This window comes from Syngnathus typhle, linkage group LG1 (genome assembly GCF_033458585.1).
Source record: "Syngnathus typhle isolate RoL2023-S1 ecotype Sweden linkage group LG1, RoL_Styp_1.0, whole genome shotgun sequence".
NCBI lineage: Eukaryota > Metazoa > Chordata > Actinopteri > Syngnathiformes > Syngnathidae > Syngnathus > Syngnathus typhle.
Window position 1 is genome coordinate 6833392 of NC_083738.1, and position 26384 is coordinate 6859775.

At 41.2% G+C, this 26384-nt stretch overlaps 1 protein-coding gene across 5 annotated transcripts; it reads right to left on the bottom strand.

Moving 5' to 3' along the window:
* Positions 1 to 10242: 10242 nt before the first annotated feature.
* Positions 10243 to 12446, bottom strand: LOC133152288 (uncharacterized). 5 transcript variants are annotated; one of them, XM_061275802.1, is made up of 7 exons: positions 12189 to 12445; positions 11703 to 12062; positions 11230 to 11487; positions 10831 to 10921; positions 10718 to 10775; positions 10491 to 10621; positions 10243 to 10402 (listed from the first exon to the last, which is right to left on the bottom strand). In XM_061275802.1, the coding sequence occupies exons 1-7, from the start codon at positions 12232 to 12234 to the stop codon at positions 10345 to 10347; spliced, it is 1002 nt and encodes a 333-aa protein (XP_061131786.1). In that variant the 5' UTR covers positions 12235 to 12445; the 3' UTR covers positions 10243 to 10344. The 5 variants fall into 5 exon arrangements, with proteins under 5 accessions (XP_061131786.1, XP_061131803.1, XP_061131795.1 ...); XM_061275819.1 differs by having other exon boundaries at positions 10491 to 10587; positions 10718 to 10772; positions 11703 to 12446; XM_061275811.1 differs by having other exon boundaries at positions 10491 to 10587; positions 11703 to 12446.
* Positions 12447 to 26384: the final 13938 nt, after the last annotated feature.

The following is a 26384-nucleotide window of genomic DNA, read 5'->3' on the forward strand; positions in this document are numbered from 1 at the left end:
CACTCAGTATTAAGAGTTGGAATTGGGGGCTTAGATCACCAAATGATTCTCGAGCGCGGCACTGCTGCTGCTCACTGCTCCCCTCTCCCCCAGGGGATGGATCAAAATCACACGGGGATGGGTTAAATGCAGAGGACACATTTCACCACACCCAGATGTGTGTGTGACGAACATTGGGAATTTAACTTTAACTTAACTTTAAGTAACAACTCGAGGCGAAAAGCCCTGCGATCAACAAACACAATAGTTTGCTTATATATAATCACGAGCGAAGACTTGGAGGGTGCCATGAAAAGATTCATAGAAGATTCAAAATAACTGAACAGTTGAAAAATGTTATCCGAACGTATGTCACTGGTGCTTGGAGGTGGGACAACACCGTGCATCTGGTCGCTCATATGATAGGCATTGTTAGCCCATTAATTTTTTTTTACCAACATTACGATTGGATACCATTATAAAAGGGCTTAAACGTGAAACAAGTGGGCACTGTACAAAATTTTCAATGTTTAAAAGATACTTGCTACATCTCGAGCGCACTCCATTAAACAACCATGAATATGAACAGCTCCTGTAGAGCTGTGCACCAAAGGCGATGTTAAGTCAATGTTCATGTGTTTATTGCTTGTCTTTGATGGACCTGTTGCCTGTGCCAACATGGCTACAAAGTATGTAACGTAATTTTCGGACTATAAGTCACGTTTTTTTTCATAGTTTGGGTGGGAGGGCGACTTATACTCAGGAGCGACTTATATACATATATATGTTTTTTTTTCACTTTTTTGGGCATTTTATGGCGGTGCAACTTATAGTCCGAAAATTACGGTACATGCATTGCCTTTGCTAGCAAAATTGCCACTGCCGACATGGCCGCCACAAACGTAGTCATGCCTGATATTGTCTGTATTGTTTGTATATGAGACAATTGCGGTACAAACAAGTGGACTAGTCTGTGTTTGGTGATTGCGCATCATAGCTTATATAATATATAATTCACAAAGCACAGCTAGTAAAAGGCCTAAAAAACTACGATGCCAGGCACAATGCGTCCTGGTGCACCGATTGTCATGAATCAGTGGAGCAGGGCGACCAAATGCAGTTTGGACCAGGGCTTATTGAAGGGAAGGGAGGTTGGCGAACAAAGACACAAGTGAGATAGAGACTCACGGACAGCAGACAGGAAACAGAAGTCCACTCGGACACGGAACAGATTCTGACCGTGAGCCTCCACACAAGACCGGGGGAAATGGACGTGCAGGACAGGAACACTAGGCGGAAAGCAACAGTAGACACTGACAGGGAAAAACACACAAGCAGGGTATAAATACATCAGATAAAAAGAGGGAGCAGGTGACAGACATGAAGGGGTGTGGCTGGGGGAAGTTGCCCGCCGAGCGTGCTCTGGCACGGACGTGACATTGGTATTTGTCATTGGTTGTATTTGCATGTATTTAAATGAGGAAATTCCTGAAGAAATTGCTCACCTCTATGCAATTTAAATGTACTAACACCAGCGCTGGTAGCTAAACAAAGTTATAGGGGTGCATTTAATGCAAACAGAAAGCTGGTGTAAAATTGGTGATACTCAGTGGAAGCCGCAGGGACGCATTACCAGAGCCACGTTTGGGAACACTCTGACCGAACCTCTCATCTTCACGAGGGCATGTTGTTACGCCCCTTCCAACCCCGTCGACATCAGTCCTGACCCCAAGCTTGCATTTAGATCCAAAGTCCGGCCCGCTGGCCAAATCCGGTCCACGATCAGATTTCATATGGCCCGCAGCTTCGGTCTTATAATGTATTATTTATGGACCGCCTGCACTGTCAAACTGAATATGAAAAAAAAAAGAAACTTGAACCTGTAATTCCCCCCATTACCAAAGGGTAGCAGCACCACCCCTCGGCGCTCATTTCTGCCATGGTGACTGCAAAGAAAACAAGGACAGTTGACATTGAGGGCCGTCGCTTTCAAGAGAAATGGGAATTACAATACTTTTTCGCTGAAAATCAAGGCAATTGTGTTTGTCTAATTTCTAGTAGACTAAACATGCTGACACATACAACAAGCTAACAGGGAGTAACCGCGCTGATAAAGTGAAGCAGCTCCAAGCTGAAATGGCATCACAACAGCGATTCTTCACGCGGGGCTGTGAGTCAAAATTACATCAAAATTAAATATTACTTAATATTAAATATTACGAAGTGGCCATGTTAATACTGTTGATGTTATAAACCTGTAGACATGACACAAACTATTACTTTCTGAAAGATATTGTAAATGACAAGAGCAAAACTCACTTGTTTTAAGTTTTAATAATAACAGACACATCTGCATTACTTATAACTCCTGTTTAAAAGGTTCATGAAGCAAAAATAATTTTAAACTCATGTAAATGTAAGGTATTTCAAACAGTTTGTTCAATGTTATCTGACTCTTCAGATGTAACGCCGGACGGCGTTATAGAGCTCGGTACGCCAAAACCAGCAGACACAGAGACAGCTTCTTCCCCCAGGCTGTTTCTCTGATGAACTCACACCACTCTTAGAATCTCAGAGTCATTACTGTGCAATAACATCCTTCTCTCCACACCTTTTTTGAATGTGTCCACACTGTTTGTACTATGTGTCCTCTCTGCATCCATTGCAGCCTGGTCATCCTGGAAGAGGGACCTTCCCATCTGTGCACTCTTCTCAAGGTTTCTCATTTCCCCTAGCTGGAGTTTTGAGTTTTTCCTTGCCCTTTTGGGAGTTTAAGATCAGGGGATGTCTGAGAATATGTGCCCTTTTTCACATGTCCTGAGTGTTGTTAGTCACCTAAATGTTGAACAGAGGGTGTGATTTACAAGATTCAAGAGTTTTTTATTCGCCTTGTTTGAGCGTGCCAAACAAGGAATTTGACTTCGGTAAAAACACACCCTCTGTTCAACAAAGACATCTTGAATCTTGAATATGAATGAAAGGCAGAATTTGTGTTTTTAGAGTTGTTCACATCTGCCTGAATGGCTTATATATGGTTATTTTGTCATTTGAAAAATAAAAACAATTGTGACAATGAAATTTGTTTTATACCAGTGAGTATTTGCATGAGATTTTTGTCGTTAAAAAATGTCTGAAAAAACGATTGGCCCCCGGGCCCCTTCACTTTATTGAATCTGGCCCTCCTTGCAAAAAGTTTGGACACCCCTTATTTAGATGATTTCAATTTTCTATAATAATAATAATAATAATAATAATAATAATAATAATAATAATAATAATAATAATAATAATAATAATAATAATAATAATAATAATAATAATAAACGGTACAATGTTACATGACATTTATTAAAAGAACAATAAGAATTGGAATGAGAGAATTTAAAAAAAATCTGTATTCAACATGCATATTAACATTAGTAGAGGAAGCTATAATGATCAGATTTAGGCCCAGCACATGTCAAGCCCGTAGAACACCTATCTGCTGCATTATGCAATAACTATGGTTAATTTTCTTTGCATCAATTGCTTGGAAGGTAGAGCCAGGATAGCCATGATGCCACTCACTCAGTCCGCAGTCTAAGATTGGATTGAGGCAGACCTGAGCACAACTTGAGCTGCACTTATCAGCCGGCTAGCAGATAGGACTTGTCATAGTGTCTGTCAGATATGATGACGGGACCACAAGGCTCACAATAGAGCTAAATGCAATCTCCTCCTCTGCAGCTGCAATGCCTGCCTCAGGGACGGCCTTATTAGACTTTGTAAACAGCTAAATGTGAGCGCTAAACTGTAGGAGCTACTGTCAGGCAGGATGCCCTCTCTGACAGAAAACCAATAATAAATAAAAGTAAATACACTGAAAGCCTTTCTTGTAAGAAAGTCAGGCTCTTTTTTAGTCATATGTACGTATATTTTTGAACCTATTTTAGAACATATATATTTGACACCTCAAGTTACTGACAACTACTTTCAAGTAGAGCTATTGAAACATTTAACATGTAAAATGACATTTGAAAAACACAAGGAATTAAATGTTTTGTTACCAACAACTAACTACCTTTGAGTGGAGCTTATTGAAACATTTAACATTCAAAATGACATTTGAAAAACTCAAGAAATTAAATGGTTTGTCTTTTCTTTTCCTCCAAAAGACAAAATTCTGGACATAGTGTGTGCAAGCCAGGAACTGAAGAAGAAGGCAATAGTTATGACATTGTGGTAAACTGTCCTGCCTTTGAATGAAATAATGACAGTCATGAAGTAAGGAATTGAGGTCTTAAAAATGCAGTGCTAAATTTCTTCCATCTATTAGGTACATCTCTTCTGAATCAGTCAAGTCTATTGTCCATTCTATGAAATTCACATACTTAATATACTACAGTAAGTCGACTGGATTCTCCATTACAGCCTTTCACGAAGTGCCTGAAAGTCTCGGGAATAATGATATTTAGACAACCAGATGTGTACAGTGCATGACTTCTGTCATGATTCGTCCCCGGTCACGTCCATGTTGTCATTGTTTTGTCCATCTGTGTGCTCATGTCCGTGGATCATGTGTGCTTCTGTCATGTCTTGTCCCCAGTTTTGCTAGGTTGCCGTGGTTTCTGTTCGCGTCGCCCCTCCCCTCCTGTGTTCCCTCAATCAATGTAACCGCGTTCACCTGCCTCGTATTTCGTGTTTTGTATTTAAGTCCTGTCTGCCCCTCGTTCACTGTTGGATCATTGCTTGTCGATTGTTGCATGCAATCGCTGCTGTCACCGTAACGTCACCATGTCTTTCTGTTTCAAGTCTTGTCAGGTCAGTCCTATTATTTATGTCAGTCTACCAAGTTCGTGTTTTGAGTTTGTTCCAATAAACTCTGGTCCAAGCTGCACATGGTCGCCCTGCTCCATTTCCACACTCCGTTCATGACAACTTCCATTGAAAGGCTAGTGACTTTAATACATATCTGAGTATGAAGGGTAAAGTCCAAAGAGATTTCTTGCTTGTGGGAGAGTATTTCCTCTTTACATGGAGCACACACTCTTGTCTGCTCTGATCATTCATTTCACCATGCAAAAGAGATCACCCATGGTGAGATTCATTCACATGCAGATGGATCCATTACTATTACTCTTTGTCCCTCTCATTCCATTTTTGCTGTTTCTCCCTCCTGTATTAAGCCAACAGTTTGCTTGGAAGCCTGGGGTGACATGGCAATCATATTTCAGCATGGAGAACAGGAATAATGCAATAGGCTGCTGTGGATAAATTACATGTAAATTTGTCCTTTTTCCCCCTATTATGAGTAGGCAAAGTCAGAGATAGTGTCAGTGAATTATACTAGATTTTATAAAAAATAATCTCTTCTCTGTTTGTTCTCAGATCAAATAGAGCGGGAAACAATAAACCAATATGATTGGATATCCATTCGGAAAAGAGAAGAATACGATACGATAGCAGACTCCTCAATCGATGCAAAATCCCCTTGGAATCCTTAAATTGAATGTAGAGGACCTACATCATGCCGGGCACGGTGTAGTTAAGACAAAATATCAGGTATGATCAATATTCACTATTGCCTCATATATCCAATGCGGTGTTAGGTTGGCTTGTTCAGCCCAAACGTCACACGTACTGTATCCTGTATTAAGTTCAGAATGAGCAGTGATTCATATTTAGACCTTTAGCGAACCGCTCCGAGCCCGATTGGAAGCACACCGGGACTACCACTAAAACTGGTTCTCGATGTAGTTGTTGAGCTGCACCATGCTTTGTTTTTGTGTATTCAAACCTGCCTAAACGTTTTGGAACAGCAAGGGGCAAACCGAGTCTGTTTAAAAAGGACCAAACAGTGCAGGTGTGATTAAACCATCTGTAAGAGAGTCCCTGCAAAGGCAAATGTTTCACTTCTCCATCATGGTGGCTCTCCTCAGTCAATCCTCCTCTACCTCATCTCCTCATTTTTTAGTAATTTGAATAACACTGAGCTGCTCTGTAAATCGTGACATCTAGGGAAAATACAACGTGGCGTGTAGACATATCTAGATGGGTAATTGCACGTGACAGTGGGAGAAATTATTTCGTTTCGGGACTCATTCCGTTTGCAGATGTATATTACTGGGCAGCTCAAATTCTTATATACAGTGCCTTGCAAAAGTATTCGGCCCCCTTGAACCTTTCAACATGTTGCGACATTTCAGGCTTCAAACAAAGATATAAAAGTTAATTTTTTCGTCAAGAATCAACAACAAGTGGGACATAATCGTGAAGTGGAACAAAATTGATTGGATAATTTAAACTTTTTTAACAAATAAAAAACTGAAAAGTGGGGCGTGCAATATTATTCGGCCCCTTTACTTTCAGTGCAGCAAACTCACTCCAGAAGTTCAGTGAGGATCTTTGAATGATCCAATGTTGTCCTAAATGACTGATGATGATAAATAGAATGGACCTCTCCGTACAAATGCACCTGCTCTTTGATAGTCTCAGGGTTCTGTTTAAAGCGCAGCGAGAACCATCAAGACAAAGGAACACACCAGGCAGGTCCGAGATACTGTTGTGGAGAAGTTTAAAGCCGGATTTGGATACAAAAAGATTTCCCAAGCTTTGAACATCTCAAGGAGCACTGTGCAATGGAAGGAGTATCAGACCACTGCAAATCTACCAAGACCCGGCCGTCCCTCCAAATTTTCATCTCAAACAAGGAGAAGACTGATCAGAGATGCAGCCAAGAGGCCCATGATCACTCTGGATGAACTGCAGATAACTACAGCTGAGGTGGGAGAGTCTGTCCATAGGACAACAATCAGTCGTGCACTGCACAAATCTGGCCTTTATGGAAGAGTGGAAAGAAGAAAGCTATTTCTCAAAGATATCCATAAAAAGTCTCGTTTAAAGTTTGCCACAAGCCACCTGGGAGACACCAAACATGTGGAAGAAGGTGCTCTGGTCAGATGAAACCAAAATCGAACTTTTTGGCCACAATGCAAAACGATATGTTTGGTGTAAAAGCAACACAGCTCATCACCCTGAACACACCATCCCCACTGTCAAACATGGTGGTGGCAGGATCATGGTTTGGGCCTGCTTTTTTTCAGCAGGGACAGGGAAGATGGCTAAAATTGGTCTTCTTCAACACACTTTAACACAAATTCTGTTTTATATGTATCTTGTTCACATACATCCATCCATTATCTGATAGGCTTTTCCTCATGAGAGTCGAGGGCTGGAGCCTATCCCAGCTGACTTCGGGCACTCGACACCCTGAACTGGTTGCTCCCCAATCGCAGGCCACACGTAGACAAACAATCATTTGCATTCACAACCACGGACAATTTGGAGTGCTCAATCGACTTATCGTACATGATTTTGGAATGTGGGAGTACACAGAGGAAACCCACACAAGCACATTGAGACCATTCAAACTCCATATAGGAAGTTCGGAGGCGGGATCAAACACTGGAACTCTAAACTGTGAGGCGTATATGCTAACCAGTGCGCCATCGTGCCGCCATCTCGTGAACATTCTTAGGGAAAAAAAAAAGCAGATTAGCATTCAATTCTTAGAAGAAAAAAGCAGATTAGTATTCCATTTCTTTCTCACCAACATCTTACACGGTTCTCATCTGAGATCTTTGATCAGGTCTTCAAAGGAGAACGTCATCAGAGTCTATCAAGTCAGAGATGAATTGGAAAAACAGAGCGAGTGGGAGAAAGATTGATGCAAACGCCTCTGGGATACAGGGCAACGGCAAGCAGTAATGGCTCACTAATTACTAATTAGGACCCTGGTCAGCACCAATGCAGAAGCAGAAGTTGCCTGGAAAGCATAGATGGGGAATTTCATTCAGATGACTTGAGTTGCCAATTTTAGCACTTGAGACTGACTTCATTCCATTACTACAAAGTTACTTATGTTAAATTTATAACAAAGTTCAATTCATACATGTGATTACAAATGCAATATAAACGTTCTCAGATAATTGCTGAAAATTTAAAAAACAAAACTATATAGTACAGAATTGTGGGGAGACGGTGTTAAACTTTTTTGACAAGTTTTTTGTGCGTGTGTGTGTGTGCGTGTGTGTGCGTGCGTGCGTGCGTGCGTGCAAACGTGTGTTTAAAACACACCCAGTGACATATACTCAGACATCTAGCTTTGAGTCCCCCTACGACAGACTGAATGTGATGAACTATATTTCAGTTTGGCTTGTTAAAAATAACATTTCAAATGACTTTAACTATAGTCTTTCTATTCTGTATTGGCATTTCAAATATCTGCAACATCATTTTACGATGTAGAGCAAAAGACATAATTTTTTGACATTCATATGTACGAGGCTTGTCAATACAGATAAAAAGTATTCACGATTATAAGTAATGTGATCATAATTTTTTCACTTATTGAGTATAAAGCTTATTCACGCATGCAATATTTCAATATGGACCCTTACGAAAATAAAACAAAATTGCAGCTTGTATTATGATTTAGGTTTACCTAAAAATGGAATCCATTCATTATTCAAATCGCTTATTACATGCGTGTCGGAGCCTATTCCAGCTGTCTTTGGGTTCTCATAACAAATACCCCGGTGCTGTGAGGCTAATCATCTACTCCACTCAAAATGTAACAAACAAACAAACAACATGACCATCCCACAGGCTGTCATGAGGCCTTCATATCTTGGTGTTGACTGTACCGATCTTTGCTTTCACAACAATTATGCAGTATTTGTAGCTCCATGTAATGACTATGTATACAATAAATTGCCCATTCTCGAAAAATGAGTAGTATCACATTTGAGGTAGTTTAAACACCCATTTGATAATTTTAGCAGACCCTTACTTTTTTCATGGAGAGTGCACAATTTTATAAGACAGCTTGGACACTCTCCATTCTGTTGAGAAACAGTCAATTTATAACACTGAATGTTAATTCTTCAGACACAACTTTGGTTGTACACATTTTCTTTAAAAAATAATAGGGGTGGAACAATACATGTGTGACATAACAAGACATATTATGCTTATAAGCCTTTCTATATTTTAATCATTCAGTTGTGGTCTACATAAAGTGGAACAGCGGTCCGGTCGGACATATTTGTAGTTTGTTAGCAGAGGTACAGTTATCTTGCGGCGCAGAAACTTTTCTGATTGATTAAAAGACGTCAACAGCAGAAGACTTGTCCATCCAACCGTACATGTTCGAGTCAGAATCTGACAAAGAGCGAGAGAACAGTGAAGATGACGAACCTGCAGAACCACGACTTCAGATGAACGTATCACAATGGTGTGTTATCACTGTTCACAGACTCATGCAAGAGAGAAAAATATGGCGGATTTGTGAAACCGTTTGGCCACACCCAATACCTTGTTTGGCAGTCTTGCTGTTAAGACTGTGACGTAATTGTATCTTCGCAGCACCTGGAGGAATTAGATTAAACTTTTCTACTTTCTGAGATCATTCTTTGATTTTCCTGAGATTTACACAATGACAACAATGTTGACTCGGAACAGCCTTTTCAATCTTGCTTCACTTATACACAGTGTCATGCGGTGAGGTTCATGACTGGGGTGGCACTGATTGTGTGAAGGGACAACAAGATGAGGAGGAAATGATTTAGCAATAAAGACAAGTGAGATGACGAAGTTGAATTTCCTCTTTTCTTTTGGGTTGACCCGAGCAGGGAAGAAAATCAAAAACCTCAACCTCAAGTGTATGCTCAGCGCAGACGTAATGACGAATCGCACGGAGAGACTCATATTTACTCTGGTTATTTTGAAAAAAAGTTGACACCTTACCTCTCCGGGAATCTAGCGGAAGGCTTGTTTGCAAGAAGGCGCCTTCCACTTCCTGTTTTGATCACGCTAACGGACGCCAAGAAGAGTTTGTTGCAACATGCGGTCAAGAGGCACAAAATAGGAATCGTACCCCGACTGTCAGAGTGACAGCTGTCACCTGATAGATGATGAACTGTCTCTCTTGAACAACAATCTATTTTTGGTGTAACAGGATTACTGCTGCTGCAGGTTTTCCCCCCACCCTTTAGTGCAGCAACGCCTATGTAACCGGGGCATCCGAAAGAATAAAAAGAGAGGAAGTGGAACAGTGGGCTTCAGAGCGGTTTAGAGATTGTAACTGAAAAACTTTCTGCTGTTCTCCTCGCAAGTAAAACTAATTACTGGTTGTCCTTTTTTCTCTGTTTCAGTGTTTAATAAATGTCTGATGGTGCTTAGACCTGACAGGAATGATGTCAGGTCACACAAGAGACGACTTCGTGGCGTTTGCTCCGACTTTATTGAAACACGAGAAAGTGCGACATTACTTGGGGCGTGCGTGTGACGCCACATGAGTCAACGTGGCTTCCTTCTGCTGAGCGTTCACGGGGACAGACGCGCTATGGACGCGTAGACCACGTCCTCCTTGGTTTCCACCGGCCTCAAACGACAAGAATGCTTCAATAGCAACACTGTGTGTGTGTGTGTGTGTGTGTGTGTGTGTGTGTGTGTGTGTGTGTGTGTGGCACCTATTGACGGCCTTTGCTTTGAACTGTACAGCTGCATAACTGACTTCGTCTGCACTCCGGCCCGCTTCCTCTGCATCTGGACCGCCTCGGTCACCACCTGGTTGCGTGTTAGCGTACACCTGTTCACACGTCTACCCCCGCACGCACGCGCGCACGCACGCACGCACACACACATACACAAGGTCGAAAGTTGTGCAAGGTGCATGATGGGGTGCCAGCAAACTCACCTCACGCTCCTTGTTGACTCGTTTGCCATCGTGAGGAGACGCCTGCCGACGTTTCCTGCTGGAATGTCAACACGTTAACTGTGCAAAGGCTAACCGCTAGCACGGGGACGCACCGTTTGTTGAGGAACAAGACGATGGCAACGGTGAGGAGCAGCGCCATCAGTAGGCCCAAGGAGACGCTGAGCGTCAAAACAAAATGTCCACCTGGAAAGTCACCAGAAGCAAACGGACGCGTCGGTGACTTTGCAATTTTCTCATGTGTGAAAACATAACGAAGGCAAAACAGCCGTGTGTGTGCGAAACGCATTTGCCTCAGGGGCCTGTGTGTGTGTGTGTGAGCGTGTGCATTCTTTCTACAGTAGTGTGCGCTTTTGTACTTTATTTATTTGCGTGTGAATTTGTGAGTCGGTGCATGTTTGTGTGTGCATGATTGTTGCATGTGAGTGTGTAAAAACATTCAAGAAAAACAAGAACGGGAAAAGAGTTGAAGAATCCAAGAGTAATTAAAGTACCTGTGCGCAGTTCTGCCACGTTCAGCCTAAAGGGTGGCGACATGGTATTTGGAAGGAGGGCCAGGTTGCAGGTGTAGTTGGCCGACCGTTCGGCCGTCAACCTGAGGGTCGGGCCGGACTCCGGCAGGGGTTGCCCGTCTTTATGCCAGCGCACGTCCAGATCGTGGAAGGAGCAACTGGACGTGCAGCTCAACGTCACGGCGGCGCCCACCCTCATGGGACCGGGGGCGGAGCTCTGCACCCTCATCGGCTCGGCATCTATGAGAGAGACCGGATGCTACGTCTACACTCGGCTTCACGTTTGGCCAGTGGCGCGTTTACAGGCTCCCCGAGACCCATACCCCACACGACAAGGTGTGCGTGCAACAACAACAACAACAAAAAGTCAGAGCTTGAAACTGTTAGGCTGGGACACCCCCAAGTCATTCTTTATGATGTGTGCGGCAAAAACTCAAACGACGTGTTGGTCCTACCGAGAACGCTGACGGTCACGCCCGCTTGGCCGGTGAAATGTCCTTTTTCGTTTCCGGCTTCCATCCGGAATCGGAAGGTGGTGTTGTCCTCGCTGAGGATTTGGCGGATCTGCAGCGTGCAGTTGTTCTTGTGGTCCCCCAAGTACACAAAGCGCAAGTTCTTGTTGGGCTTGTTGCTGTCGTACACGGACGGCGTGGTTCCTTGACAAATGCGGTGATTGACGCACCACACCACCCGAACCACTGACATGATGGCGGTGAAGGAGCACCGCAACGTCACGGTGGAGCCGCGCACCGCGCACTTGACCGGCGAGTAGCGCACCCGCTCCACCGCAAGTGCCGTAGCCGTATCATGTCCAGCTAGCATGACATCACAACACATTTGTAACCGACATGACATGGTGACACACATACAGACACACACAGACAAACACACACAGACACACACACACACACAGACGTTAGTGTGTGATGGCGTTCACTCACCTGCCAGAAGCAGCAAGGCCGACACCTTTGCGTGTGCAAGAAGCATGGCGGGTGAGAAGGAAATGCTTAAGCAATGAACAAAAGTGAGATGAAGAAGTCGAATTTCCTCTTTTCTTTTGGGTTGATCCGAGCAGGGAAGAAAATGAAACTCAAAGTTAATCGGGGAACAAAAACCTCAAGTGTATGCTCAGCGCAGAGGTAATGAAGAATTGCACGGAGAGACTCATGTTTACTCTGGTTATTTTGAAATGTACTTTTGTTGTTGTTATTGACACAATGATGAGTGATACCATTCGAGGGGCGGAGTTTCGTTGCCGGGGAGCTTTCACTTTGGCGCTGTTGTTTTCATTGACAACCATGACCTTCCCTTTTTCCGTGATTCCAATGACAAGTGGCAAATTAATGATGACTCTGATGACCAAGTCATGACCGGACAAAATGCAGTTTTGTTTTCAATGAAAAGACTAGACTAGTGGAAAATGTTCAAAAAGGGGACTGGCACCAAGGAAAAGATTAACCCTCTAACCTAACCTAACCTAACCTAACCTAACCTAACCTAACCTAACCTAACCTAACCTAACCCTCACCTCAGTTCAATATTAAACAGTGTAAAACAAGTTTGCCGCTATCTAGTGGCTACACAAGTGCAAAATGTGCTTATTTTTTCATTGTGGGTTCTTAATAACCAGACCGTGTACTTTTTTTCAGCACGCTTCATCGCATACATTATATAGCCCGGAACCTTCACGCACGAGACCGGCTTGCTCAGCACACAATGTCGTCCTAGGTGTCGACTGTACCGCCGTCAGCTTGTGGAAAGGGGCCGGACTCCGGAAAAACGCAGAATGGACCGTTTATAAAAAATGGCTTATTCGCTGCTACGGGACGCCATAGCGAGTAGTGATGTGCATTCCAGTTCTTTTAAGTCAGGCGTGTCCAAACTTTTTACAAGGAAGGCCAGATTTGATCAAGTGAAGGAGCCCGGGGGCCAAATCTTTTTCAAACATATCATACGAATACACACTGATATGAAACAAATTTCATTGTCCCAATTGTCTTTATTTTTTAAATGACAAAATAACCAAATATAAGCCACTCACGCAGATGTGAACAACTCTAAAAACACAAATTCTGCCTTTCATTCATATCTGAAGAGTCCGATAACATTGAACAAACTGTTTGAAATACCTTAAATTTACATGAGTTTGAAATGATTATAGACTCATGAACATTTTAAACAAGAGTTATAAGTAATGCAAAGTTGTCTGTTATCATTAAAACTTCTTTCAGAAAGTACCGTAAATTCCGGACTATAAGCCGCACCGGACTATAAGCCGCACCTGCTAAAATTGGGGGATATTTTAGTTTCTTTCTTATATAAGCCGCACAGGACTATAAGCCGCACGTGCACACGCATTTTTTTTACAAAGAAAGATAGTTCACAGAAAGCCTTTTTAAAGTTTTTATAACATACTTTAACATGTCTTTCTCAACATTGCCTGTGACGAAGGGTTTAGAGCCCTTTGACGCAGGTCACCTAGCGTGCATTCCTACTAAAGCTCATAATAGTTACAAGCAACACAGCCAGAATAAGCAGCAGCCATAGTAGTGTTTCAAAATAGTATTTTTGTTGTTGTTTTTTTCTTCAAGATACCGCAGTGTATAAAAGTGATCAAGTTATCACAAAAATCACGAAAAAAATCCCCATATAAGCCGCACCTGACTATAAGCCTCAGGGTTCAAAATTTTGGAAAAAAGTTGCGTCTTATAGTCCGGAATTTACGGTAATAGTTTGTGCCACGTCTACAGGTGCATAACAACAGTATTAACATGGCCACTTTGTAATATTTAACATGAAGTAATATTTACTTTTGATTTACTTTTGACTCACAGCCCCGCGTGAAGAATCGCTGTTGTGATGCCGGTTCAACTCGAAGCTGCCTCACTTTATCAGCGTGGTCACTCCCTGTTAGCTTGTCGTATGTGTTAGCGTGTTTAGTCTGATAGTGTCTCTTTAGGTTGAAATCCTTAAACAAGGCAACCGTCTGTCTCTATAGAAATTAGACAAACACAATTGTTTTGATTTTCTGTGAAGAAATATTGTAATTCCCATTTCTCTTGAAAGCAACGGCCTTCAATGTCAAATTTCCTCGTCAAGGCGGTGGTGCTGCTACCTTTTGGTAATAGGACGAATAACAGTTTCAAATTTCATGATTATTTTTTTATTCATTTTGACAGTGCAGGCGGGCCATAAATAATACATTATAAGGCCAATGCTGCAGGCCGTTTGAAATCTAAAAAATTGTCACCTCCCTGAATTTGGCTTTGAGGTCAGTATTGCACTGCAGGTCAATTAGCTCCATCTGCAGGACAGGGGGGGCATCCTCCACATCAAAGGAGAAGGGGTCAGCAAAAATCTGAAAAGTGGCTCTGTGTGTCTTGAAGTCTGCAAACCTCTGATCAAATTCTTTCTGTAGCTTTCCAATGGTATCAGCATACTTCTCACTACTAAATGTTGTGCCTGAATCCATGAGTGCCTTGCATGCTGGGAAATGGCAGAGATTTGTCTGGAAAAGCTGGGCTTTCCATAAAACAAGTTTTTTGGAGAATGCTCTGACATTGTCATATGCAGCACTGACAAGCTTGTCCTGACCCTGTAACTTCTTGTTCAGTACATTCAGCTCTTGTGTGACGTCAACAAGGTCCCTTAGACATTCATGATCATTTAGCACAGGAACAGTCATCCCATCCTTCTCCATGAAGGCTTTCACTTCTGCTCTTAACTCGAAAAACCTCATCAAGACCTTCCCCCTGCTGAGCCAACGTACCTCGGTGAAGTAGAGCACGTCCTCGTATTCTGACTCTATTTCCACTAAAAAGTCACGCTACCTTGCAAAAATATGTAAAAACTATTTTTTCCGCACTTGTTTCTCCCTTAGGGACTATGCAAGTAGAAGTAGTATAGTTAGATATTTGATGGAATTTTAGTTTCAAATGGGGAAAATCACTACCTTAAAATGGACGCATAATGCACATAACAAGCATTCACGATCATCGTCTCACACACACACACAAACCCTTTTTTACAAAATGTGGGGCCTCTGTGCTTTGTTACGTTTTTCCCCAATAAGGTGCCAGTGCCCCTGAAGGGAAAGAGACCAATTTGAATTATTTCTCTTGTCCTTGCTGACTTGTTTGTCCCAATAGTGTTGCCTCTTCCTTTCCTTCTGTTTAGCCTAGCATCCACCTTGACAGTGTAAGGCCATTATTTTTTCCCCCACTTTCTCACTTGTGCCTTGCTTCACAACCCTTTCCTTTAAATTCCTCTCTCTATCGCAGCTTCCTCTTTCACTCTCTGCAACCTAATTGTTATGACACTTTTCCTCCTGTCATCCCCAATGTTACTTTGAAAGCTGCAGTCTGCCCAGAGGGGAACTGAAAAATGTGCAAGGGACCCCATGCACTGACACACATACACAACACAACACTTTTTAGTATCATCATTATTCCTGTGTTCATTTACTTGGAAATACTTTCCAATGTCCCCCAATTGCCCTTAGAAGCTGTCATTTAGAAGGTGGATAAACACAGAGGTGCATAAATGCATGCTCACATAGCATAAACAAGACACACGCATAGACAAACTGTGGCTACTACTGGCGGTCAAGGGTAAAGTCCAGAATATTATTTTGGCATATTTGAGCACATGATGCTCACATGACTTTCTACATGATGAAGAGGTGTTTGCAGTTGGGCACATGTTGTTACACAGTTGCAGGAGCTCATGGGCGGAATAATGCTTGTTGGTTTTCTGGGTGGGGAAGCTTGTTGTATACATCTCTCACCAGACTGTACTCAACATACTTAATGTACTACTACTGACTTGGTAATTTTATTAGTTAGAAACAATTTGATATTCATTTATATTGAAGAAACCACTACAACATTGTCATGCCCGTAAATTAAAAAAAAAACTTCCGTATTCATTCAGTATTGGCCAAAAATAGAAACAGCCCAAGGCTCGTCTCCAGAAGAGATTCAGATTGGGAACGAAAAGCCTGTGTTGGTGCAAAAATGCCATCTTGGAATTAGTTATCTCATTAAAACGCTTAAGGCTGGAATGTCTCCGAAGGATTTAGCTAGAGTTATTAGTGGGAATTGAAAAGGTCAACATGGCAAACGTTGTTAATCCAGTAAACAAATGAGTCAAGTTCTCCCAAGACTCCAGAGGTCAAACACAAGAAAAGTAAATCATTGATTATGTCTTGAATGGAGAATTTCAATATCTATTTATCTGTCTGTATGTCTATCCATCTGTCCGGCCGTCTATCTGTCCTTCTATCGATCTATCATTTCTGGCACTGCCCTGTGCAGTGTTTTTGGCTTTCAACAAGTTTATAAAATTGCACAGACAACTTAAATAACTTTTTATTCATTACAAAATGTTTCTGCTCATATTCAAGAGATGAACAAAGTATGGTAATTTCTTTGAAATTATGGAAACATGTAACGTGGCTGACATTTGCTACTCTAGATCAAGGATTTTCAACGGGTGAGCTTCGCTCCTGTGGTGGTTCGTGGCGGTATTGCAGCTGGTCTGTGAAATTGGAAAGGGAACATAATTGTAACATTTTTAAAAATAAAATGTATTTATTCTTTCGCCATAATTGATTTTCCAGCTAATTTTGTGAATTATTTCCTTGTCCAAATTATGTCAAAAGTAGCTGAGATTCCAAAAAATAGACATACAAATGCAAATAAATAGCCTGTTTAAGTCTAACTTCCTTTGGTGCAAAATAACATGAGATTCCGCCAAAGCAGTGGCCCCAGAGTGTCTTCTTGGTTATAATGGCGGTCCCTCGGACAAAACCAGTTGAAAAATAACATGCCATTTTTTTTTTCATTAGTTTTTATCATGTGTTTTATATTTACAGTTGCTTTGGCACATTACTCAGATCAGAATTGAAATTTGCAAAACAGTAAGTACATTTCTGAAAACAGAAAACAAATAGCAAAACATCCTGGGTCCCCTGCACAAGTCAATTCTTATTACATCTCTTAAAAGTAAATATTTGTGTCATATCGTCATAGCATCAGAACGACAAGTTTTTGTGTCACTGTGTATGGAAGCATAACAAAGTTGAATTGCTCAGTCAGGTTGTCGATATCAAAGTCAAAAGTCAAAAAAGTTAAAGTCTGCTTTATTGTCAATTTCTTCACACGCCAAGACACACAAAGAAATCGAAATTACGTTCCCACTATCCCACGGTGACAAGACATAGTACACAATATACGTACAAGTGAACAACACAAAAAAAATTGAAACAAGAAGGCACAAACAATGAATAAATAAGAGTGATGAATAAATAATAAATGAACAAATAACATAATAAATAAGAGGAGCAAAAATGGAGCAAGTGTGCATACAGCAGAGAGTCAGAATATAGCGCAAAAGTACAGGACGCTACGCAGAAGGGGGGAGAGAGTTCAGGATCCTGGAGTATGACGCTGTTGGTGAGTCTGGTGGTGCGGGAGCACAGGCTCCTGTACCTCTTCCCAGAGGGCAGAAGATCAAACAAAGAGTGAGCGGGGTGACTCACATCACTCACAATCGTGGTCGCCTTGCGGGTGAGATGGGAGGTGTAAATGTCCTCCAGGGAGGGAAGTCACAGTTTATTCTGCAGGGAAGCTCTAATTTACACTGCTTTAAGTTTTAATTTGTTATTCTAAATTGAAAGTTACACCTTTGTGCATGTGTAAGATTGATTTAAAAAGACTGGGCAAGATTCACATTTCACTTTTACTGTCGGCACTGTAATTTGTTCATTAAACCTTCTCATTGTTATACAAATAGGAAAAGACAGCACTGGAGAGAGGAAAGAAAATAACTAATCAAATGGTAAAAATATGGGGCAATTTACTTGAGGACATTTGTACATGCAACACTGAAGGAATTACAGTGCAGTCTTTGTACTTTGGAAGTCGCTGATCAGGTGTGTCCAAGCTTTTTTCAATGTGGGCCACATACATATACATATAGGAGGGGGTGGGTCACATAATAGAAATTGGAAATGTAGCCTTAAATTTTGTGTATCAAAGCTGGAAAAATAGATTAATAGTGGTCATGTATATTAATTTTTTTAATACAATTAAAGACAACACTGCAATCTCCACAGCGTTCCATAAATTGATCTTTTTTTATTTATTTATTTATGTATATAAAGCTGTGGTAGCTCATTCCCAAAGGTGCAACCTCAGATTTCTTCTAAGACATACCGTTTTTTTCCATGTATAATGCGCCCCCATGTATAATACGCACCCTAAAAATGGCATGTCGATGCTGGAAAAAAGCCTGTACCCATGTATAATACGCACCCAAATTTTGACTCCTACTTAAGTCCGTGAACGTAAAATTATTTCAGAAAAAATATCTTTGGGAACAACCGGATGTTATTCTGCCGGTCAGTATCACTGCGCATGCGCTAGCAAACTCGATAGCAAAGAAATGTTTCGGATTTGTGTAGGGCACATTGTGACAGCAAACAAGCAGATGATCGAGCAAGCGTCTGATACGAGAGCATTGTGTTCGTATGGAGCGTGTTTGACGTGAACAGCAGAGAAGAAAGCGCATCTGTAATGGTGGCCTCCGTATCATATCTGGATTAAAAAAAAAAAAGATGGTACCCATGTATAATGCGCACCCCAGATTTTAGGACAATAAATCCGTTAAATTTTGCGCATTATACATGGAAAAAAACGGTAAGATTTACAGTACAGAGAAAAAACAATAAAGGGGAAAATGGGTAAATTTCAAGCTTGTTTTTTAACTTATTAGGGTTAGCATCACACTTATTAACGTTTGTTTGAAACGGTTATCAACATTAACGGACAGAACTGGACTTAATAACAGCAGTGTATATCATTTTAGTTATTTATTCTGGTGAGTATTAGCTGCGTTGCGTATGTAAATTGGGCCATCCAGCTCCAGTGATAATCTGATGGCACTCGTGCCAAAAATCTGGACAAATGTCACTTTATAAAGGAGCAAGTGTGTGCACTGTGCACAGCGGTGTGTAATCTCTGTGTTAAGAAAACCGGGGTAAAAACAGGCTAGTGACAGCTTTTATGCACATTATTAATATTTGTCGCATGTGTATCTGTACATAAATGTTTAATAATACACGGGTACTGTGGAATATTTCTTACTCACCTAAATTGGGAACGGCATTGCACTCAATGGAAGCAGTGATGTTCACTTTCTAACTTTCGCTTCTTTGGTTCTGCCATGTTCAGTATCTTGGGGTAAATTTTTCTTTGTCTACATTTGTCCTTTTTGCCTTCATCAACAAGAGTAGTTGAGCAGTTGCGCTGTTAAAATTAAAAAGTACAATACACTCTGAGTTGAAGTGTGAGACATATTCTATTCTCATTATAATATTTCTTGCGGGACAATTAAAAAATGCACCACGAGACCGTAGTTTGGACAACCCTTGTGTAGGGGTACACATGCCTGATGTGTGCAGGCAGCGTGTGGTCGATTTCCTAATAGTGGCTGTGTGCATGTAGGAGTGACTGGTTGTCTCTTTATATACCCCGCGACTGGCTGGCGACCAGTTCAGGGTGGAGTCTGCCTTTCGCCTGTCGGCTGGGATAGGCACTGTGCGATCCTGAGCAGGATAAGCGGTGTTGATATTAAAGACTGACTTTTGTTGTTTGTTTTCCTTTTCTAATTATTGTGTACCATTCAAAAACTGACATTTGCTTTATGGTCTCCAAATGGCAGAATGCATAAGCCCTTGTGGGTTTCCTCCTATTACTCCGGTTTCCGCCCACATTCCCAAAAAATTGCATTGAGCAATTTAAATGCCCATAGGTGTGATTGTGAGTGTGAATGTGTTGTTTGTCTTTGTGTGCCCTGCGATTGGCTGGCAACCAGATCAGGGTGTCCCTGCCTACTGCACGGAGTCAGCTGGGATAGGGTCCAACACGCCTGTTACCCTTGTGAGAAGAAGTGGTTCAGAAGATGGATGGATGGATGGATGGATGGATGGATGGATGGATGGATGGATGGATGGATGGATGGATGGATGGATGGATGGATGGATGGTTGTCCACATCCCACTTATTGCCTCTCATTGTACTGTATACCTGTATATGTGCTCACCGTGATAATTGAAATACACCTTTGCTGAAGACAACATAAAAAGAGATGAGAGATGGCTTCTAATAACAGCTGCAATACCACCATGGTTGCGAGCCCCAGGGCTTTTTTGTCTTTTCTTGCCCCCTTCTCGCTCCCCTACCCCATCCCTGCCGCTCATACACATTATTTTGCACCCTCGGGCATCCCCAAGATGCCCCCCAGCTGTGAGGAAATGTCAGACGATTACCACCCAGCACTATCCTCCCTCCAAATATACACATGCACACAAGGCATAAATGCAGACACACGCTCAAGGACGCAATTACACATGTCTGGACCCTCTTGACACACAATACAAAGAAGGGTATCTCATTAGTCAGATGCCGTATGGCATTGATTTCCACTTCTATCCGCTGTTGCTAGTAAGATTTGGATGGGCACAGTTGAGCTCATGCGAAAAAAGTCACGGCAGTACTGCGGTTTAAGCCGATTAAATTTTGGGGGAGAGCGCGGAGACCTGAGGGGTGAAAGAACTTGAGTTTGTTCCACCCCTTTCTTCAGCCGTTCCACCTCGTCCCGTTTCCTCGTTTTCTCCCGCTCTGCATTGATTTATTCATGTGCTCCTGAGGTTTATCCACCACGGGCTTACGGCCGCATTGTTTGACTTGAGCTGAAAATTATTTCAAATTCAGTGAATTACATTTGTGAATATTGAACAACAAATGTCTAAAGGAGAAGCCGATGGGGTAATAGAGAACAGCAAACCAATGGAACTATCCAAGTGTCAATTACCCTGGTTTTGCTTACATTTAAACATATATGTATGTATTAGCTGTATACTATTATATAGATTGTGTTATCTGACATTTCATATGGAGTTGGGTTGAAAGGCTTGGCGTGTCAAAATGTACACAGTCAGGTTGACATCAATAACAATTAAAATGTTTTGATGTTAAAGGCAGAATAAATAATTGGTCTTTCATTGGGGTAGATAAAGTCTATCTGTTGCAAAGTGTGTGACTTAGTATGTGAGCGTCCATTGCCAGGTGACAAAATGTGGACCAGCAAATGTGTGGCAAATTGGGGGGAATAAGAGGTTAACCTATGTGGTGGCAACATTCTCCCAATTGTTGTTGTTTTTCACTGACCTCCCAATAATATTTTGTCATGGCCTTTGCACATTGCGCACAAATCCTCTGCTTCTTTTGAAGTGGCATTTCGATGCAGAACTGCAAAGTCAGACTTTTTCTGTTACACTCCCAATGGCATGGGGAATTTATTTATAACTCAGACAGGCTTCTTCACAGAATACAAGCTGAGTGCTTGTCTATTTTTTTTTTCAAATCGTTAAAATAACCCTGAGCACCTGTTTCTATTTCTTCATTGGTTCTATTCCAACTCTGTCCTTCCCACTCTGTGTCAGCGAGTGGATAATTAGTCTGCAATCTCTGAGAGACGGAATGATATGATTTTTCTTCCTCTATTCTTTTCTCCTCCAATCACGTTGATTCTTTGAAGTCTGAGCATGCATGAAATCACTTGATCTTCTTTTCTTGAAGTTCATTGCTTATTTTCTACGTGTGTTCTCATGTTATGAATTTTTAACAAACCCTTTGAGTTGACTTTGTGATGTGCTGTAAAGAACATCAAAAGAACTCTCCATGCTATCTTTTCTCTTGCATTTGCTCATTCCTGAGGTTTTTATCACTACTATACCTATCTCTTTACCGTCCTGATGGAGGGATTTTTGTTTCTCAGTCAGAAATGTGAATGAAAGATCTTGGAAAGAGAAAGGACAAATGTCATTTTTTTTAAACAATTCAGTTAAAACCTTCAATTACCGTATTTTCCGGACTATAAGGCGCACCGGACTATAAGGCGCACCTTCAATGAATGGCCCATTTTAAAACTTAATCCTTATATAAGGCACACCTTACTATAAGGCGCACCATTAATGCATCATGTCAGATTTTTAATCCAAATCAAATCATTCTCCATTTTATCTTTTTTATTTCAACTTCAGATGCCTTATAAAACCTTCAATTACCGTATTTTCCGGACTATAAGGCGCACCGGAGTATAAAGTGCACCTTCAATGAATGGCCCATTTTAAAACTTAATCCTTATATAAGGCACACCTTACTATAAAGCGCACCATTAATGCATCGTGTCAGATTTTTAATCCAAATCAAATCATTCTCCATTTTATCTTTTTTATTTCAACTTCAGATGCCTTATAAAACCTTAATTACCGTATTTTCCGGACTATAAGGCGCACCGGAGTATAAGGGGCACCTTCAATGAATGGCCCATTTTAAAACTTAATCCTTATATAAGGCACACCTTACTGTAAGGCGCACCATTAATGCATCATGTCAGATTTTTAATCCAAATCAAATCATTCTCCATTTTATCTTTTTTATTTCAACTTCAGATGCAACAAATGACTTTATAATCACAAAATAATGATCCATAGTCTTTTTGATTCATGATTCATACTCTTCAGCAGGCCACTTATGCTTGATTTCATGACGCAATGCTTCGGGCCAGTTTAAATTTAGGAATGTAGTCCATATATAAGGCGCACTGGACTATAAGGCGCACTGTCGGCTTTTGAGAAGATTTTAGGTTTTTAGGTGCGTCTTATAGTCCGGAAAATACGGTACTATTGATGAGTGATCTCAACCCAAAAATAGCCACTGTGGTAAAATAAATAATAATATGTAGAAGTTGCTTTATAGGCGTAAAAACGAGCTGAAAACTTCTCACATTCAGAGTGTGAGCCGTGTTTATTAACTGACAAAAAAACATTGCCATGCACATGACAGAAAAAGCCAGCAATGGTAAACGTCACCGGAACTCTTAAAGGGACCGCAACTATAAAGTTAATCAGAACCGTATAACGTATAACAGAACACACATATGATAAAGTGAATTATGTCGTCCTTGGAGAAAGCACTACAAATATCAGTTTTTCAAAAACATTTTCATTTGGCAATGGAAGTATTTTTTGTTTTTGGTTGTGTATTTCTGCAACTTTATTATACGTATATACTATATATAACCCTAACCCCAACCCTAACCCCTGCTTGACAGAAAAGAGCGAGGCGTGATGATGTCAGTGTCTATGACGGAGGAGTAAGCCACCACGATGTGATGTTCACAGCAGATCTGATTATACTGTGCCATGTATGTGTAGCGCCCCCGGTGGTGAGGTGTGTGCGGAGAACGGTGTTGGTAATCCTCAATTGGCAATAAAGTACAAGACGATCAACACATCCAAACGAGGCATCCTTCTTTTATTCTTTAACGGGACCCGTAGACATTACACACGCCTTTCCATCCTCCTAAGTAATGTGAACATTTTAAATAGTGAAATGGATGAGCTACAGTTAAATATGCACCATATTATAGAGAGACATGTATTATGGACTTCACAGAGAACTGGAAAGATGTTTCTGACTACTTGATGCAGCTGGGAGGCTTCTCGTGCGCATTGACTGACAGAGAAACATCCTCCGGGAAAAGCAGGGGCAGAGGAATTTGTGTCCATGTCAAAGACAAATGGTGCAGCCAGCTAACTATCAAAGAAAGAATACGTATGTGGCCCAGATCTCAAAGTGCTCTGCATATCAAAATGGCCTTTTTTATTTAGCTAGACAACCTGTGCAGAATATGTACCCTCGACTTCTAGTGCAGCAAATCACTGCAGAATCAACTCCTACACACACTAGGCCCCTTGTTATTGTTCTTGGGGATTTTAATCATCGCAAACTAAACTTTGTACCACCATGTCTTTAGCAGGGTCATTGCTGGACAACCAGAAAAATGTAATGCTCCATTTCATTTTTGGAAGATTATACCAAATCATGGCTGCCCATCAACTGTTTGTTTAACTGCACATTAGGTCATTGTCACTAGTTTATATTTACTACTGCTTCTTTGATTCCTTCGTGGATTCTGCTAACTTAAACTTGCAAACCTAAATAGGGAGCATTAGCTAAGGTTCGTCATCTTTTTATGCCACCTTTCCGTTACCGTTCCGTAACGCTCCACCCCAAAAAAATGAAAAAAATAAGACGCATTACAGAAGAGTCTACATCAATAAAAAGAAGCGGTCCATCGAACCCAGACTGAGATTGCATTTTAATAAAACAAACCTGATAAAATCTTAAGTAATCAAGTTTGTGTAAAGTAGAAAATTTAAAAATAAACTTTATTGAAAAAACATTGATCAATGCATGTTTTTTCAAGGCACTTGGACATACAATTACAATATTTGTGTGAGAGCACCTTATTATGATATGGTCTGAGTGATTACTAGCTTTTTATTGGCTCAGAAAATTACATCAATGTGAATTATCAGGGAATAGTACATCATCATCATCGGTTTAAAGTCCGTGTTCCAGGCGCCGCTGGGTTGGACTGGATTCTCATTATGGCTTTCTTTCACCGGGGACAGTCCATGGCCATCTCGTGGTTGAGAGTCCTATACCGAGAACATTTTTGGAGCAAAACCTTTTACAGCCGGATGGCCTTCCTGACACCAACCCAAGGGGAAATTAATTTTCTGTAGGGGTTGACTCCCTTAGCCCATTCCTCTCCCGAGGAGCCCACAGGGCAGTGGTACTATTTAACCCATAGTTGGGGGCTGGTTCGTGGGCACCAGGGCGTGCCCACACATTGGTGGGCCTGCGTGCCGCACGTCTAGGGGCCAAACCTCCTCCGAGTCCCTTGTAGTTTAGCCTGGGTCCGTGTTGTACCCAGTTACCATGTGTCGCCGCGTGGAGGCACTACATAGGGCTTGCTGTTAGAGAGGCTTTCTACTGGCAGGGAGAGACTTACGCACTCGGGTCTCCCGTTCGCATACTGCTAGCCAGCAGTGAGGGTTGACAGTGAGAAGCGACATGCACTGGGCACTCCACCAACACACTAGACGCATCATAACAACCCGACTTGGTCTTATGAAGTCAGACACACATCAGGGAATAGTACGAACAACAAAATACGTAATTAAAACACGACATTTTTGGCACAAAAACGGGCAAACCCAAAATGTTTTGAATAATACCCTGTGACAATTTCAAGTCACTGTCCATCAAAGAATACTGATAGAGTACAGCATTACTAGATTGAAATCTTGAGAGTTTATAGTAGCAGTCACATATCAATATACCATATCAATATATACATGTTTAATATTAAAGACTGATTTTATCATCGTACAAAAAAGTCAATTTCTAACCTATTTTACTACTCTTTGGAAATTAGGTTGCAAAGACAATAAAATGTTTTAGGAAATCTTTCTATTGTCATTACAACATGTCTAAAATTTTAAATAGTTTCATTAATTAATTGGCAAGTGACCACGCTGCAAGCAAGTTAATGCCTCTCAAGGTGTACAATTATCAGGAATGAATGGACTTTGCGGCGGCAACCATTATCCGCTGCATGTCGGTTCACACCTCCACATCTTCCATTAATCAATGAGAATTGTACATTTCGTCTGACATGAACCCTGACGTATATGTGTCAGATTTTGTAGAGTAATCTGTAAATTAGGGTCTTGAAAAGGTATGGAATTTTGAAATCTCAGATGATGGAACCCAGTGAAGAAGTCAAAGCTCTCTGCCCTTGCGGAGCTATTTGCTGGTGAGGACTTGGTTGTTGAAATAAGATAGGAGATCACCTACAGCACCAAGGAGAATGTTCAGAATGAGATAAAGCGGTATAAGGGTCTTAACATCCAGTGACCTTGTAGTGGAATGTGACACACATACTGACACTGCAATCACACTTGGCAAACAGGCAAACATCACCCATACCCTCAGAGCATATACTTTCGCCTGTTGGGAGACATCGTCAGCCAGGAGATGGCTTTTCTGTGTACTGAGAAAGTAGGCATGTTTATTTATTTATTTATTTATTTATTTATTTATTTATTTATTTATTTATTTATTTATTTATTTATTTATTTATTTATTTATTTATTTATTTATTTATTTATTTATTTATTTATTTATTTATTTATTTATTTATTTATTTATTTATTT

Coding starts and splice junctions, on each gene's coding strand:
- LOC133152288 (XM_061275783.1), bottom strand. CDS start 12,114: ATGTGTGTCACCATGTCATGTCGGTTACAAATGTGTTGTGATGTCATG. Junction 10,922..11,229: donor CGTGGCAGAACTGCGCACAG/GTACTTTAATTA, acceptor GTGACTTTCCAG/GTGGACATTTTGTTTTGACG. Junction 10,622..10,717: donor GAGTCAACAAGGAGCGTGAG/GTGAGTTTGCTG, acceptor GTGCGGGGGTAG/ACGTGTGAACAGGTGTACGC.